At 43.0% G+C, this 18315-nt stretch overlaps 1 protein-coding gene across 2 annotated transcripts in view; it reads right to left on the reverse strand.

Annotated features, from left to right (window-relative positions):
- The window catches only part of SH2D1B (SH2 domain containing 1B), a 50105-nt gene that overhangs the window by 27213 nt on the left and 4577 nt on the right, over positions 1–18315 (reverse strand). Inside the window, exon 1 of one of the 2 annotated variants that reach the window (XM_073614979.1) lies at positions 15871–16081. The exons of the other annotated variant lie outside the window; for it this stretch is intronic. Coding sequence (XP_073471080.1) covers positions 15871–16004 — 134 coding nt within the window. The 5' untranslated portion in view covers positions 16005–16081. Of the gene's footprint in view, positions 1–15870; positions 16082–18315 lie in introns of those variants that run through there. 2 annotated transcript variants of the gene reach the window in all.

Below are 18315 nucleotides of genomic sequence, written 5' to 3' on the forward strand. Positions count from 1 at the left end.
CATGAGGGTAAAGCGTTAAAGGGGTCACAAGCTTTGAAGATTACCCAATAGAGACTTTTTTGCAAGGGCAGCTAAGGACGCAATTGCCTGGGTTGAAATGGAGGAAACTCTCCACAAGGTTAGAAAGTACTAATTTCCTTCACTGAACAACTGGAAGAGTTAATCCAGGAAGAATTGAAGGGGTCAGAGAAAAATTCCCTTATAAACAGGCTGTCAAAACTGTATACCCTGAAAAAGCTAATGGTCAACCTGCTGCAGTCTCCTCCGATGATGGATGCATCATGAATGTAGCTGGCAAGACATGTCACATTCAAGGAGGCTCTAGTCCGAAAATTAGATCTAGATCTGAAGTGCTCCGACATACTGTAGCATCTGCAGGTGCTGGCACACCAGCAATAACCAGCCCATGTGCTTAATGAGTCTAATGGGAGTGGTTTCATAATTATCAACCAGCTGCTGCACATGCAGGACTCTGAGGAAAGTGGAAGAGTCTGCATCCCTTTAGACAAGATACTCCCAATAGAGAATTACATCAAAAATGACATTTTTATTGCAGTGGATGCCAAAAAATCTGACTTTTATCTTGGTGCAGACTTCTGGGAAAATCAGTGAACCAGTCATACAAGCAGGACGTCAATTTTGTTTGGGAGCCACATCGCACGACTGCGCAATTGTCAGTTAAAGCAACGCAGTGCCGAATCGCAAAAAGTCCTCTGGTCTTTGGCCAGCCAAATGGTCCAGGGCTTAAGTGGTTAAATAACCCCGTCTGGAAGAAGTGAAGAGACAAGGTGGTAACAGCTTTGTAAGAGCTGAAATTGGCGGCATACTCTGTGGTGAATGTGTCAGACGTCAATTGATGTTTTTCAAGAGCGGTGTTCCCAGCGGTCACGGCAAGGAGTGAATTATGGCTGAAGCCATGGTTGGTGGATCCCACCAAAAAATAAAAAAATGGTGCAAGACACCAGAACACAGATCCAATCTATTTGGGAGTAGACAGGATACAGTATTCTCAAGGGTGACCATTAGCAGGTCAGGGCAAATATCATCTGACAAAAAACAGAAAATTCAAAAAGCTCCAGCATACAGGTAGCGACTCCCAAGTAGATACCAGGAGGCAAAATCCTATGGACCGGGAAAAAGATTAGTAAACGAACTGGAGAAGTACCCAATCTTCATTATTGAAGCCTTAAAGATCTAAGGCTCCTGTCTTAGGAGAACAGCGGAAGTCTTTTTTAAGGGTGCATTAATCCAGGGGTGCCTGTGCGAAGCTTACGCACACACCTGGATGGAAAACCTTCAGGATCAGTGGGCCATTTCAGCTATATTGGCGTATCATTGGTGGAAGTTTAAGGGAGGTCCGCCTTTCTGGTTCAATAATTTTTATTGAAAAAGTATATCATCATGACAAACTCACCCATAAAGGGGCATAATTCAATGAGCATAACGATCATATAACATTGACAGGTGGGAAGTTCACCTCAATCTCTTCCAGTCAGCCAGGCTACCAGAGTTGATGGAAAAGTAAAAAAATCTGGTCCAGTTTGTGGCTGGATTAAAAGGGGGAAAAGAAAAACGAAAGGTGAAGGTTCTAGTTACCCAGAGGAGACGAGGATTCGGTTCACCTCTGTTCCTAGCAAAAAAATGAATAAATAAAAAATAAAAATCAGGTAATCTGTGCCCAGTGCTAAAGTTTAAAAAAAAAAAAAAAAAGAAGGAAGTTTAGAGTTGTGCAAGATGGAAAAACCTCCACTCAATTATATTATTCATAAATCTGGGAGACTGGATTCTCCTGTAGGTTAATCGGACACCTACTTGTCCCAATTCATCCTCAATTCCTCTACCAGTTTGAGTCCCTCCCCTTTGGTCTGTACATCTCCCCCAGGGCATTCACAAAGGTCTTACTGTCTGCAATAGCGATGGGAAAAATTCAGTAGAACTTCCACAAGGGAATTTCCGTCCTCTGATAGAGAAAGCCAAAAGTGCTTTGGGAGTGAAGTTTCTTCCAGCAGAACAGTGCCGGAGTATCCTTGGTTCTTCGTAACTGACCAATTGTTTTTAGATGGAACATTATCACATCAGACCCCAGCTAGAAAGGTTGGGGGACGCGTTTCAAAGAAAATGTCATGGGATGTTAATCTTATGAGGAATAGTATTGAATTTTCTTGAACCGAGTAGTGTTCAAAGCACTTCTGTCATTTACTCCTTTTAGCAAGAGGAGCAAGATTTGTAATGTGCCTAGACAGCAGTGGAAGGATAGAATTCTTAGGATGTCAGTGGAGCTTCCTGTATCAATAATTGCAAATATACAGTTTTGGCTTAGGAGGCTCTAGTGTCTTTCTCCTACTCTTAAGCGTTGAATCACCACTGCTGCTTCCAGTGATGACGGATTTGCTCTCTCATGGACAATTTTTCCATCCAGCTCCAAGAGACTACTTTTCATGGCATGGAAGTTGAGAGGCAGTGGCTACCAAGTCAAGCATGCTCAGTGCAGGTAGTGCCTACCTTGTGTCAAACCAGAGAGGTCTTCATGAATAAGATTTACCATAAAATATGGGAAAATGGTGCAGATCTCACACAGAAAAAGCCTGGAGTCCTTTATTACCTAAACCAGCCAAGGTTCTACAGTTCTTACAACTGGGGCTGAACAGGGGCCTAGGTTCAAATATGTTTAAAGCTCAAAATTCAGCCTTGTCTGCACTTGCAAGGGTTTAAGGAGACCTTAACCCTTTAGTGATGCAATTCTTAAAGGCTTGCATGAAGTTATAGACCTCCCAGGAAACCATTGTTCCCTATGTGGAACTTGCTTATGGTTCTCATTTCTATTAAGGCCTAATTTCTATCCTACAGAATTGACCACACTCTGCAAACCCTAAAGACCGTATTTCTGGTTGCTACAACCTCTGTGAAAAAGGATGTCAGAGCTGCAGGCTTTGTACTCAAGGCGCCTCACTTAACGTTCTACCCGGACAGAATAGTCCTAAAACTTCAGACTGCTTTTATCCATGGGGTGTCTTTCTCCTTCCAATTTAACCAGGAAGTCAATTTGCCGTCTTTCTTGGATGAGTGAGAGAACCACATCCCCCTGGATGTTGAGCTAACGCTGGTGACCTGCTTGGCAGCTACCTTTTCATTCAGGAAAGCTGAAATATGTTCTTGGTCCCAGCGTGGCTTAAGGCAGGGTCAGCATCAACACATTCAGTCACCTCCTAGATTGTTAAGACAATTTAAAAGAGCCCACACTTCAAGGCCTTCCTGTTTTGGAGGTCTTGGGTGCACATTTAGCTAGGGCAGTGCCAGCTCTGTGGACAGCTCAGCGCTGAGTGTCTCCTGAGGTTATTTGCAAGTCAGCAATATGATCCTCCCAGAACACCTTCATTACACTTTAATAAGTGAACCCGGCTCGCGACAGTAAAATTTAGAAAATTCATGGTGCATACTTGCGCTACTGATGATTACAAAATTTTTCTTGCACCCTCCCGTATGACGAGTTTGTCCCCATATGCATGCTGCCATGATGCACCAGGAAAACAGAAAATTGTATACTCACCTTTCCATAATTTTCCTTTCCTGGTGCATCTTCATGGCAGCATGCAGATGCCCACCCAAATGGTGAGAGTTACAGAGAATGCTGTGAGCCGGGTCTGTCTTTGATTTATAGTTAACCAGTCCTATCAGGTTGTGGGGGCGGAGTCACAACCCATATGTACGCTGCCATAAAGATGCACCAGGAAAGGAAAATTACAGAAAGGTGAGTATACAATTTTCCATTTTTGCTTTAGCACCTGTTCCTCAGGGCAATGCACAGCACACTGTGCTATTTTAAATAATCCCTTGCCTATTGCTTAGAGAATCCCTGCTGCACTATTGTATAGTGACAGCGGAAGGTTTCCCCACCGTCAGTATATAATGATCACTGTTGGCTGCTATAGCCGCTGACAGTGATCGCATGAGAAAAATCTGACAGATTAGTTGTACTGAAGTACATCGATAGATCAACCTCAGTACAACCAGCCAGCCCCATAGATAGATAGATTGAAATTCAGACGGCTATAGATGAATCAAAATTTGTCTGGTTTAGCAGGAACTGGCCAAATTTGCAATGAAAAATCTGGACTGCCGCACTCCGGATTGGAATAATAAAGGTAAAATCTTCTTTATTGAAAAAATGACATGGTATAAAATGCGTACATTGCTCTGTTGAAGTGATACAGCATAACCGCTGACGCGTTTCACGCTCCCATAAAGCGCTTACTCATAGCTGGTTTGTACAACAATGAAAGTCACTTATATACACATTGTACGTCTCACATATGACCCCATACTGATTGTATAACTCTAAACAGCTGATCGTTAGATTGTATGGCCTCTTAACATAGAGTTAATTGGGTGTGTGTTTTATGGTGGAGTGTTTATTGAAGACGTGAATGTGCAGACAAGATGTTTCTATAGACAATACAAAAAATATCCATAAATAAAAAGTTTATATTGCTTTTAAAAGTCTTTTGAAGAAGGAAAGTTAGGAAGATATAAAGTTTCCTTTCTTTCCACGGGACTGAGATAGGTGCTAAAACTAGCGCTTAGACGTATAAACATGTAAACCATTATATAAATGAATGCAGGTATATATGAGCCATATGGCCCAGCAGCCACGGCATAGTGTGAAAGATATCATATGTCTGCTCAGTTTACAAAAAAAAAATTTTTTATATATAAATGAGAATATTGTAAAGGTTATTATGAGGAGACACTATGAAAAACCACTGTGTTTTGTAAACGATAAAGTCTTACATGTGAGGATCTGTGACAGTGTTTGCATGACTTTCAAATTTCATGACTTTATGTGAACTCTACCAGATTTGAAATGCAAACAAAGTGTATGCATATATGGTGTGTGGGTGCTTTTTTAGTAATCTGAACTCCACAAAAAGAAGAAAAAAAAATATTTTATAAATGCATGTATATGTATATGTATATGTATATGTGCATTTATGTGTATCATAAATATAAAAGGTGAAAATGAAAAATAAAGTGGAGATCAACATAAAACGTGAAGGGGGCATATGTGTGTGTGTGTATGTGTGTATATATATATATATATATATAAAATCTATCATCGTGAAGGTATATATAGAATATATATAAAATGAAACAAAGTGGAAACTAAACCATGTGTTTGTGGTTTGACTAAAAAACACGATCAATAAATGGTCTATGTCTGAGTGTATGTTTCCCATGCAATCTCCTACACATATACCGGTCGAGCTTGTGATACGCATACAGGAAATAAATGGTAATAAAATATATCATGCACCAATAATTCTGTGGCTCAAACTCTCAAAAATATATGTCTTTGAAAGCATATGCTTATCCACCTGATAACATTCACTCTGGTTAAACGAAAAAATGGGCGTTTACTAAGCGTGTTGTTTTAAAGCAATCTCATCTCTTGGTGTGCCGTCTTCATGTGTATGGGCAGAACTATATGAGATAAAGAAGATAAATGTTACGTCTAAATGTGTTATCGTCCCCCTCATCCATCCGGAGTATGGTACTTAAAATACACATATTTCTAAGTAAATACCAATTCAAGTGGATGAGTGACAAGACAGACATGTGGACGGTGTATCTCCTTGCTCGCTGCAACCCCTGGTATGGGATGGTGTGTATATAGGCCCCCTAAAGGTGAAAAATGGACTTATGCGTTCAAAATCGTGAGGGCTATTCCTATAAATTAGGTGTTGTAGCTTGCTTACAGCAACCATTGGACAGTGGTGTCTGATTGGAGATGAAGAATAAATAACTAACTAAACAGACAAACCAAAAGTTAGTAAATATAACCCATAATGTCCTTTTGGTATGAATGCATAGATATATCCCCAATCGTTCATCCATGTAAAGAAATAAATACAAGAACCTCATCAAGGTTCTGTTTTGAAGAGAGGAAAAGAAGGAATATTTCAGCCAGACTATATGTAGCCAAGCTCTTGGATAGTTGCAATTTAAGCTCTTATGCGATTTTTTTGATAGAGGTTGGTGGATAAATGGATGGCTAAAGGGAGAGGTGAGAGGACAGGGGTATAGATATATTGCTAGACATGTCTTTCAGAAATATCCAAAGGACTTCTCGTTTACACAAAATCTGGAATCTGTCTCCTCCCCTCACTGGTGTCCTGATTTTCTCAATCCCTTGGATAACTAAACTGGAGGTGTTTTTGTGGTGTGTGAAAATCCAGTGTTTTGATACATTTGTTAAAATTTCTTTCTCAATATTATACAGGTGATCATGTAGCCTATCCCTGAGACGTCGTGTTGTGCGTCCAACATATTGTACCTGGATAAGCATATGCTTTCAAAGACATATATTTTTGAGAGTTTGAGCCACAGAATTATTGGTGCATGATATATTTTATTACCATTTATTTCCTGTAAGCGTATCACAAGCTCGACCGGTATATGTGTAGGAGATTGCATGGGAAACATATACTCACACATAGACCATTTATTGATCGTGTTTTTTAGTCAAGCCACAAACACATGGTTTAGTTTCCACTTTGTTTCATTTTATATATATTCTATATATACTTTCACGATGAGATATATATATATATATACATACACACACACACACACACACACATGCCCCCTTCACGTGTTATGTTGATCTCCACTTTATTTTTCATTTTCACCTTTTATATTTATGATACACATAAATGCACATATACATGCATTTATAAAATATTTTTTTTTCTTCTTCTTGTGGAGTTCAGATTACTAAAAAAGCACCCACACACCATATATGCATACACTTTGTTTGCATTTCAAATCTGGTAGAGTTCACATAAAGTCATGAAATTTGAAAGTCATGCAAACACTGTCACAGATCCTCACATGTAAGACTTTATCGTTTACAAAACACAGTGGTTTTTCATAGTGTCTCCTCATAATAACCTTTACAATATTCTCATTTATATATAAAAAATTTTTTTTTTTGTAAACTGAGCAGACATATGATATCTTTCACACTATGCTGTGGCTGCTGGGCCATATGGCTCATATATACCTGCATTCATTTATATAATGGTTTATATGTTTATACGTCTAAGCGCTAGTTTTAGCACCTATCTCAGTCCCGTGGAAAGAAAGGAAACTTTATATCTTCCTAACTTTCCTTCTTCAAAAGACTTTTAAAAGCAATATAAACTTTTTATTTATGGATATTTTTTGTATTGTCTATAGAAACATCTTGTCTGCACATTCACGCAGAGGCGGCTCTCTAATTAGGCAAATTAGGCGGTCGCCTAAGGCCCAGAGCTCATAGGGGCCTCGCAGCTGCCTAATTTGCCTAAGAGCCGACTCTGAGGCTGGCCCACAGAGCACCCATGGATGAGACAAAGCCGCGCCTGTCACTCTCTGGCTCCTGTTACGTTTCTAAAAACGCGGCTGCGCACGGGCATGGATTATCCTCCCTCTCTTTCTCAGCTCTTTCTGGCGCTCCTGCTCAGTGTACTCCAGTGCTGTCGGCAAAAAACTTACAACAAGGGAGGAGGCGGAGCTGCAGCTGACAAGTGCTTAGATGGGAGTGAATGGGACGCTGAGAGCTCATTGCCTGGGATCGGAGATCCCACGGGGAAGGATACAAGCAGAGCGAGTCCATTCTGCAGGGTGTGTGCAATGTGGTAAGTTGGGGTTTTGCATGTTTCCAGGAGACATTTCTGTGCAGCAACTTGAGGAAGAGGGTTGAGAGCAATGTCTGCTGGGAGGTGCGAGGCCAGTTCTAGTGCTGTGTGTGTGTGCAGCTAGCTTCACTTCCTCAGTGCATACCAGTGGTCTCTGCAGTGCTGGGGCTTGTTCACACCATATACTTTTAACCCATCTGCACCCCCCTCCTGCACATACCACCCACCCCTATTCACTCTCTGCCCCCCTCCTGCACATACCACCCACCCCTATTCACTCTCTGCCCCCCTCCTGCACATACCACCCACCCCTATTCACTCTCTGCCCCCCTCCTGCACATACCACCCACCACTATTCACTCCCTGCCCCCCTCCTGCACATACCACCCACCCCTATTCACTCCCTGCCCCCCTCCTGCACATACCACCCACCCCTATTCACTCCCTGCCCCCCTCCTGCACATACCACCCACCCCTATTCACTCCCTGCCCCCCTCCTGCGCATACCACCCACCCCTATTCACTCCCTGCCCCCCTCCTGCACATACCACCCACCACTAATTACTCCGAGCCCCCCTCCTGCACATGCCACCCACCACCAATTACTCCGAGCCCCCTACTGCACATACCACCCACCCACCCTAAATGACTCCCTGCCCCCCTCCTGCACATACCACCCACCCCCACCCACCACCAATTACTCCATTCCCCCCTCCTACACATACCACCCACCCCCACCCACCACCAATTACTCAATGCCCCCTCCTGCACATACCACCCACCCTAAACTACTCTGTGCCCCCCTCCTGCACATACCACCCACCACCAATTACTATGTGCCCCCCTTCTGCACATACAACCCACCCCCATTCACTCCGAGCCCCCCTCATGCACATACCACCCACCCACCCTAAATCACTCCGTGCCCCCCTCCTGCACATACCACCCACCACCAATTATTCCGTGCCTCCCTCCTGCACATACCACCCACCCTCATTCACTCCCTGCTCCCCTCCTGCACATACCACCCACCACCAATTATTCCGTGCCCCCCTCCTGCACATACCACCCACCCCCATTCACTCTGTGCCCCCCTCCTGCACATACCACCCACCCCCATTCACTCTGTGCCCCCCTCCTGTACATACCACCCACCCCCATTCACTCCGTGCCCCCCTCCTGCACATACCACCCACCCCCATTCACTCCGTGCCCCCCTCCTGTACATACCACCCACCCCCATTTACTCCGTGCCCCTCTCCTGCACATACCACCCACCCCCATTCACTCCATGCCCCTCTCCTGCACATACCACCTACCGCCATACACTCCGTGCCCCCCTCCTGCACATACTATCCACTCACATACAATCTGTGCCCCTCTCCTGCACATACCACCTACCGCCATACACTCTGTGCCCCTCTCCTGCACATACCACCCACCGCTATACACTCAGTGCCCTCTCCTGCACATACCACCCACTGCCACACACTCTGTGCCCCCCTCCTGCACATACCACCCACTGCCATACACTCTGTTCCCCCCTCCTGCACAGACCACTGCCATAAAATCTGTGCCCCCCTCCTGCACAGACCACCCACTGCCATACAGTAAGTGCCCTCTCCTGAGCATACCACCCACGCCATACTCTCTCTCCCTTTCTTTCCCCCTCCCTGCCAGCCCATTTGCTTGGATTATACTATGGCTATTCCTCACCAACCAACAGTATTCGCCATCCCGCTCCAGTCCCATTGACATCCATCTATCCCCCCCCCCCTCATGCCAGCGCAAATCCTCTTCCTTTTTTTATCCCTATACAGACCAAGATCCCCCAGTTTCACTCCAGTTCTCGTCTACCCATCACTCATTTCCTACCCACTCCTTCCTTTTTACCCCCGCCTTCTTCTTTAGGGGCTAAGGAACGACCCTGAGGCAGAGCATCTTACTACTGCTGCTGCTTGTGTGGGTGGGATGTGTACTGCGCCCATCCTTGCTGACCCCCCTCTGATATTCATCCCATGTGATTGGCGCAGTACACATCCCACCCACACAAGCAGCAGCAGTAATAAGATGCTCCAGCCCGGGGTTCTTCCTTAAGCCCTGCAAAGGGTGTGAGTAGGGCCTCATGTCTAAATTTTGCCTAAGGCCTCACAAAGCCTAGAGCCGCCTCTGCATTCACGTCTTCAATAAACACTCCACCATAAAACACACACCCAATTAACTCTATGTTAAGAGGCCATACAATCTAACGATCAGCTGTTTAGAGTTTTACAATCAGTATGGGGTCATGTGTGAGACGTACAATGTGTATATAAGTGACTTTCATTGTTGTACAAACCAGCTATGAGTAAGCGCTCTATGGGAGCGTAAAACGCGTCAGCGGTTATGCTGTATCACTTCAACAGAGCAATGTACGCATTTTATACCATGTCATTTTTTCAATAAAGAAGATTTTACCTTTATTATTCCAATCCGGAGTGCGGCAGTCCAGATTTTTCATTGCACCTATACCATTGGAATAGCAATTGCCAGCACCTGGAGCTCTCACAATTCACCCAGCGGAGGACGGGAAATTCCAACCCAGTTACCTGGAGCGGTGGTCACCAACCTGTTTACCAACAGTGATCATTGTGTTCTGAGGCTGAGAAACCTTCCACTGTCAGAATTCAATAGCACAGCAGGAGAGATTCAAGCAATTTTCTTTCCTTCAACCATAGGTAGAATATTGTATAATGTATGGCTTGCTTAACTTTGCGTCCTTATACAATGTATTTCTAACATGATGGTCTTTTACTGTACAACTCTTTACAGTGTTTTGTATGGTGCAGCTCTAACTAATATGTCAGCATCTTGTACCACATGCAGTATCTCTGGCACGGCAGTCCCAACACAAGTCTTAGCTCTCATTAAAAAAACTGTACCATACAGGCTAATAATCATGTGTTATTAAAGTATGGAGTATAGCCTTATTATTTTTTAATTTGTTTGGTTGCTATCTTACTGTAATGTGAGAACACTCATAGATGCCTGCCTGGGAGAAAAAAAATACTATCTAGAAATAACAAATTAGTATTATAAAAGACATTTCCAAAGAAAATATTTGTCTGCTCATTAGACTAAAAAGGAAGAAATTAGGTCTTCTTGTAAAAGCTGACGCCAGCTGCACATTCCATTGTTGGGTGATGTTTTTATAAACTTTTTTTTTTTTACCATTAGTATTTTTTTTTTCATCTTGAGTTGTTAATTTTTTTGTAAAATAAAAATGTGCAACATTTAGGAAAAATGCTTTTATATTTTTTTTAAATAAGTTTGCTGTGATTTAGTATAATTATAAATGGAACAGTAACACTAGTTATTTTAAAACTATTACTGATCAAACTTAAAAAAAAAAAAAAATGTTCCCTGTAGATAGCATTGAAAAATGGTTATTGTGAGACAAAAATGTCAAAAGTAAACCTTTTCTGCTCACCCCCATCCCCTAAAATTGAATATAAAATACTTTGCTATTATAAAAAACAACAAAGTTATTTCTTAACCAATAAGCTCATAGCAATGTAAAAATTGCTATGGTCCAGTGTATACATGTGCAGAGTTGAAGTGGAACATATTGTTTTCTGAAGACTTACAGTACATGAGAAGAAAATTGATTAAATAATCCACTTAGCATGAATCTTGCCACCCAAAGCCTGTCCATCTTCTAAATGTTAGATATTTATTCAAATGTAAATCTATATGGAAATGGTGCTGGGCTGAGTCGATCTAATTGTGTTTGCGATCCCAAAAAGCTCGAAGTGGTTGAAATTGGCAGAAAATTTAAGTGTGTAGGGCCAGCAAAACTTTGCTAGACCAGTTTGGCTTTTCTTCTTAAACAAACTGCAATGAACTAAATATTGTATTCAGGGCCATCTTTAATATTGACTGGACCCTGGGCAAACATTTTCTTGGGCCCCCTCTTCCATACAATTTCGCTCTCCACATGCTTTGAAACATACAATAAATAGCACCTAGACGCAAAATCAGTTTACTGAATCAGATCAGGCAGCGATTGTGATTGGTTGCCAGAGGTTACATCGTATCATTACCGCTCACTTACTGGCTGCTAGAGGTTACAGCACGTATTACGGCTCACTGTTTATTTTCTAAAGGTTACAGCACATAACTTCTGCTGGTTGATTGGTTGCTAGAGATTACTGTACATCAATACTGCTCACTGATTGATCGCTAGAGGTTACTGGACATCTATACCACTCACTAATTGGTTGCTAGAGGTTCCTGCACATTATTACTGCTCACTGTTTGGTTCCTAGAGGTTACTGCATATCCTTACCGCTCAATGATTGGTTGCAAGAGGTTAGTGCACAGCATTACTGCTCACTGATTGGTTGCTAAAGGTTACAGCTCATATCTCCTCAGTGCCTGCACACCATGGGCTGGGGAGGTGAGGGGATCCATCAATGGACAGAAAACTCCTAGGAATCCTAGGACTCCTGGGATCAGTGGCAATGCTGGGGGAAGGGGGGTGTGATCAGTGTCAATGCTGGGGGGGTTGATGGGATCAGTGGCAGTGGTGGGGGATGGGATTGGTTAGGAGGCAGTATACTGTGACAAATTCTAAATCATGTAGAGCAAAGCTGGAAATCTTTGGTAAGTATATAGTGAGGGATTATACCAATGTAATGGGGAATTTACAGTGACCACCAATGTGAAGGAGGATTTACACTGATCATCAATGTGAGGGGGAATTTGCACTGACCACCATGTAACAGGGGATTTTACGCCACCCACCAATAGAAAAGATGGATTTCTACACTGACACCAATGTAATAAGAGCATTTACACCAACCACCAGTGTAAGGGCGAATATACAATGACCTCCATGTAAGGGGGAATTTACACTGATAACCATTGTCGAGGAGATTTGTACCGACCACCAATGTAAGTTGACACTTCTACACTGACCACCGATGTTAGGGGGGATTTACACTGACCACCAATGTAAAGGGGGATATACACTGACCACCAGTGTAAGGGAAATTCTGCACTTACCACCAATGTAAAGGGAAATGTACACGGATCACCAATGTTATGAAGAATTTACACTGACAACCAATGTAATGAGGGATTTTACATCAACAGCCAATAAAGGGGGATTTCTACACTGGCCACCAATGTAAGGGGGATTTGCACTCACCACCAATTTAAAGGGGGCTTTTACATAGACCACCAATGTAAGGGAGAATTCGAAACTGACCACAAATGCAAGTTTGAATTTTTTTAATGATTACCAATATAAAGAGGAGTTTCTACACTGTCCACCAATGTAATGGGGATTTACACTGACTACTAATGTAATAGCATTCACAGTAACCACCAATGTAAAGAGGGATTTACACTGACCACCAATTTAAAGGGGACCTTCACACTGACCACTAGTGTGAATGAAAGGATTGTACACCAAGCCCCAATGTAATGAGAAGATTTACACTGACCACCAATGTAACTGAGACATTTAGCCTGTGTTCACATTTGTGTGTATCGGGAATACATGCAAAATCACTTTCCTGACACCACAGAAACATGCTGCCCGAAGTGCCACTAATTGTTAATGACACCCTCATGCATCGGCTGAGATGTGCGTATTCACATGCAAAAAAATTTTCTTTTGAAGTAGGGTTCCACCTCCAATTTGCTTACCTTTGCAGAACAGGCTGATGTTGGGCTTAATGACTATAGTGGTGGGCAGATCTTTCAAGCATGCCCCTTGATCTCCCCAGTGGGCAGCATTAAGCAGAAGTGATGGTAGATAAAACCACAGGGGGACATGATATACATATGAATGACGCCTCTATTTACATATCAAGGCCGCAGTCCGCGGCTATTTACTTATTAATGCAGCCGCTATTTGCATATCAATGCAGGTTATTTACATGTAAACACAGGGTCTGCAGGTGAGTCATCTGTACATGGCAATAGGGCAGAGCTGGACAGCAGCAACAGAACTTTACACTGAGATATCAGGACACAGCACGGGACTAAAGCTTCAAGGGATAAGGGAATTTAAACTGGGATAGTTGGCAAGTATGAGGCAGCTGCTTTGGGCCCCACAACAATGATAGGGCCCAGGGCAGCCATTCCCATTTTATATTCACACGCTAAGTATCTATTGTTCTGTCTATGACTAAATGCTGCGCAAACTGTTGGTGCTATACAAATCCTGTATAATAATAACACAAATGTATGGAGTACCTTGAAGATCCCAAGGAGGGATGCTTCTACATGCTCCCCCCTTTTCTCACGAGAATGCAATAGCGGAATGCCAAATGTATTTGGAGGAACAAAACATTTTTGCAGAAATAGTCACAACTGTTTTGTATGCAGCAAATGGGGATCCTGATGAAGCCATGTGACCGTGACATTATGCGTAGGGACGGGATAGGCACTCCAGACTGATGTATGCAAACAAGCTCGCCGCTCGTAGGAGATAAGTGTATTGTTTGTTTTGACGTGTAAGTTATGTGAGTACCCTCAATGCTGTTTAATAAACACCAACTTCTGATTGGAATTACTACACTATCTGGCCCCTTTTTTCCTTTACCCCCCCTCCTGCTTCCGCTGAGACACAAAGACCTACTAAGAATTCCATCCAGTCCAGGAACATAAGGGAGAGGCAGCCAGGAACATAAGGAAGAGGCAGCCATTACCAGCGATTAGATGCGGTTACCTCTTTACCGCAAGGTAAGAGGCCATTTCTCATCAGTGTGTGTCCTGTGCACGAAGAGGAGATCACCCCCCTTTTTTCAGCACACTACTGCACTACTTTGCACATTGTAATGCTCAGCCACAGAAAGAGGATTTAATCGCATTGGACTACACACCCAGTCCTATTATACCTTGCACACCGTCGATTTGTTTGGACTTTCACCAGTCTCTGCAGTGGACACTGTTTTTTGGTTATATGTTCGCTACACACCGTTTTTGCATTTTTTGCACATATTTATTGCACTGTGCACATTAAGTTTATTATTGCTGTTTTTACACTTTTTTTTTTGCCTACTTGCACAGTTCATTGAGGTTTATAGTGACTGTTTACTTACCTTACCCATTCCAGTTAGATATTTATTACATCTGTTTCAATGTTACTATTGATTTATTTTTGCACTCTGCACTTTGTCATTATCACCCATTACTGTGATACACCACATTGCACTTATTGTTTATAGAAGCTTTTTAATAGTGATTTTATATTTTTTATATACTTTTTCCGATTTAGATTATTTTGTATATTTACATTATTCACTGTTTTATTTGTACTGCTACCTTTAGCAGTATATTTTCTCATCCTGTTAAGAACAGCGCAGCACCAACTTCTATATTTATCACATTGTAAGTGCAGCGTAATGTCAGATTAAAAAACAGCCTCCATTCCCTTGAACAGAATATCAGACAGCCAAATGAGAAAATCATGTCTCTTTGGTGGTCATTTATCACCCTTTTATTTTTTGTAAGCAAAATCATACAAAAGTATGCAGTACAATGCAAAGATGACAACCTATATACTCAACACGACCCTCCTGTCTTTCAGGCAAAACAAATATCTGAATGGAATACATCTAAGCCTGCAAAGGTAGCCTAAAACCTGCAGACACATGTATACCACTACCTATGTGCCTGCACCACGCTCTGAGTAGGTACAGAGAGTAAAGTGCACATTTTATTGCAGGTTTTTTGGTGTAGCGGATCCAATTACATACTTGCACATCTTTATCTCTCAAGACTTTATGTTGGTGAGACACCACAAACATTTTTTCAGGGAATAAACTGGCATCATTTTACATATTCCTCACTGGCCACATTCCTAAGGATCTGATATGCATTTGTAAATAGCTTCTTTGTCTCACCATCTATGGTTTTTTTTTTTCGTTTTTGAGCCATGTAATAACATCATACCCGATGAAGAGAACTGATTGTTCTAGAAAGCCAACACATAGTATTGCCTATATTTACACTTTCCTATGGCAAGCGCAGTACACCACTTTACTGTTTAGGTTACACATGGGCAATTTATAATGTATTAGTGTACAAAGATGGCATAGTTAAATAAGAGTAACAGTTATGTTTTGTTTATGTTTTATTATACTGATTTAATTATTGTATGCTACCTCCCAATTGACCCATCATGGAACTATAAACTTACAAGATGCAGAGACATAGGGCTCCAGAGACCGATTCACTGTCCCTCAGCAGGTAACTTCCATTCTTTCCTTTACGCAGCAGAAGATTTTCAGCAGTTTGCTTACTTATGCCTCCATGATAATATGGAAGACCCATGTAGTAAGTCAGAGAATTATTTACACGAAAAAGCAAAAATAATGTGCATTGTAATCTGTGTGCTCACTACTCGCAGCTTTATTAGTACTCGGTTTGGATATGTTACAAGTATATACCACAGACAGGAAATACTAAATCACCAGGTCAGAGGCTTCCAGTTTTCTCTTACTTTACTGTACATAAAAATGACCCTTTTAATCTTACATTCCAGCTCTGCCATATACTGTAAAATCTACTTTATTACATAGAAGATATTTACTATTCTGTGGGAAAAATATGATCAAGCCATTTAGGAACAATTAGCAGTGTTCCAATCCCAAAACAGGTAAGACTACATTTACATGAGCACTCCTCTGTTGTCCTCCTTCTTCTTTCTTACTTTTTAAAAAAGAAGTCATCTGGATTGTTTTAAAGTGATACTAAAGTCTCATTTGTTTTATTATAAAATAACAAACATGTTATACTTACCTGCCCTGTGAAATGGTTTTGCACAGAGCAGCCCAGATCCTCTTATTCTAGGGTCCCTCTTTAGTGCTTCTGGCCCCTCCCTCCTGTTGAGTGCCTCCACAGCAAGCAGCTTGTTATGGGGGCACCCAAGCCGAGCCACAGCTCCCTGTGTCCATTCAGACACGGATCTGCGGCCCGACCCCGCCAATTTCTCTCCTTATTGGCTGACTGACTTTGACAGCAGCAGAAGCCAGTGACACCGTGCTGCTGTCTCAGCCAATGAGGAGGTGACTCTCAGGCAGCCAAGACACTCCTGCAACATCGCTGGATCTAGATGGTCCTCAGGTAAGTATTAGAGGGGCTGAGGGGGGCTGCTGTACACAGATGTTTTTTTTTTTATCTTCATGCATAGAATCATTGAAGATAAAAAAAACCCTTCTACCTTTACAACCACTTTAACAACCTCCGTATCCCTTTTTCCTGCACATTGACATTCCTATTTAAAGTGGGTTTGGCCGCATTTACGTGTGTTTAAAGTTTCTAAGTGGATGCTGGATGCACAGAATTACATTTTCTTGCATCATTATTACTCTTGGCTGGCAGCCAAGCCTGTGTGTTTTTCTGGGTCAGGGTTTGAGTGACTCATGTAGACTGGATGACTCAGCAGCAGCATCTCTGGTGACCTCTCCCTGCTTGCTGGAAACTTCAGAATGTTTCAGAAGCAGTTGGGAGGGGTATAGGAGGAGCTGGCTGGAACATTCTGAGGGCCCTGACCAATCCCCAACAGATGGGTTGGCAGGGGGCAGGCCTCCTCAAATACTCAGGCTCAGCCCAGCTGGGGCAGTGAAGTTCGGGTGGAAGATGGAATGTTGGGCTGTTGGAGGCCTTTGAGAGTAACCCCCTAGTCTGGGGGGGGGGGGGGGTGAACTCAGGCCTGAGCTCAGGTGAGGAAGGGACCCCTTCTCATGACACACAGAGGGATCCTGACCAGGAGGCATGGGAGCAAAGAGAGGACAGCAGGAGGACACTGCCAGGCAAATCTCCAGGGAGGAAGACAGCCAAGAGGGCTGGTGAGTGTGGCAGTCAAAGGACTGAATGGAAGCAGTTTGGGATGGATGCAGAGTCAGTCTGGGAGGACTGCGGAGAAGTAGCCAGGAGGGCTAGTGAAGGGGCAGGCTGACAGTGCCTGAAGCGGTGGTACTGGGAGCAGTAGCCACAGGATTAAAACTGCTAGCACCAAAGACCTCTATTTTTGCTACACAACCAAAGGGGCCCGCGGTCCCTGCCTGCAAAGGGCATTTGCTTGGATCTAACTGAGATTGTGTTGGATCAAACTGTTAGTGCTAGCTGGTCCTGGGAGATGTAGTTCTACAAGCAAGTCTGTGCTGGAGGTACAGTAGAAGAGAAGTGTATATACTGGATGTATATAGTTGAGTCCCTGAAGAGTTTCTTTGCCGATCAAATGATCATCTTATGAGAACCCTTACCCCATCCAAGTGGTTCTGTTATCCTGACTGGGTGTCATATGACGTCCAGCAAGATAACATGCCGGCGTGTGCCCTTGGGGGGGCACGCAGCACAGCAATCGGAGGTGCTGTGTGTCAGTCTGACACACTACATCTCAGATCGTAATAAGGAGCCTCTGATGGAGGCTCCTTACCACGTGATGAGCTGTGACCAATCACAACTGATCATCGCGTGAACCAGGAAGTGCCGGTAAATGGCATTCCTCGGTTTGCACTGACAGGGGAGCACATTGATTATCAGCACAGCCCTCATCACGTGCCCATCAGCTTCCATTCAGTGCTCATCAATAATGGCTATCAGTGCCCATCACAGTGCCAATCAATGCCCAGTAGTAACA

The sequence above is a fragment of the Aquarana catesbeiana genome, linkage group LG02, assembly GCF_042186555.1.
Source record: "Aquarana catesbeiana isolate 2022-GZ linkage group LG02, ASM4218655v1, whole genome shotgun sequence".
Lineage (NCBI taxonomy): Eukaryota > Metazoa > Chordata > Amphibia > Anura > Ranidae > Aquarana > Aquarana catesbeiana.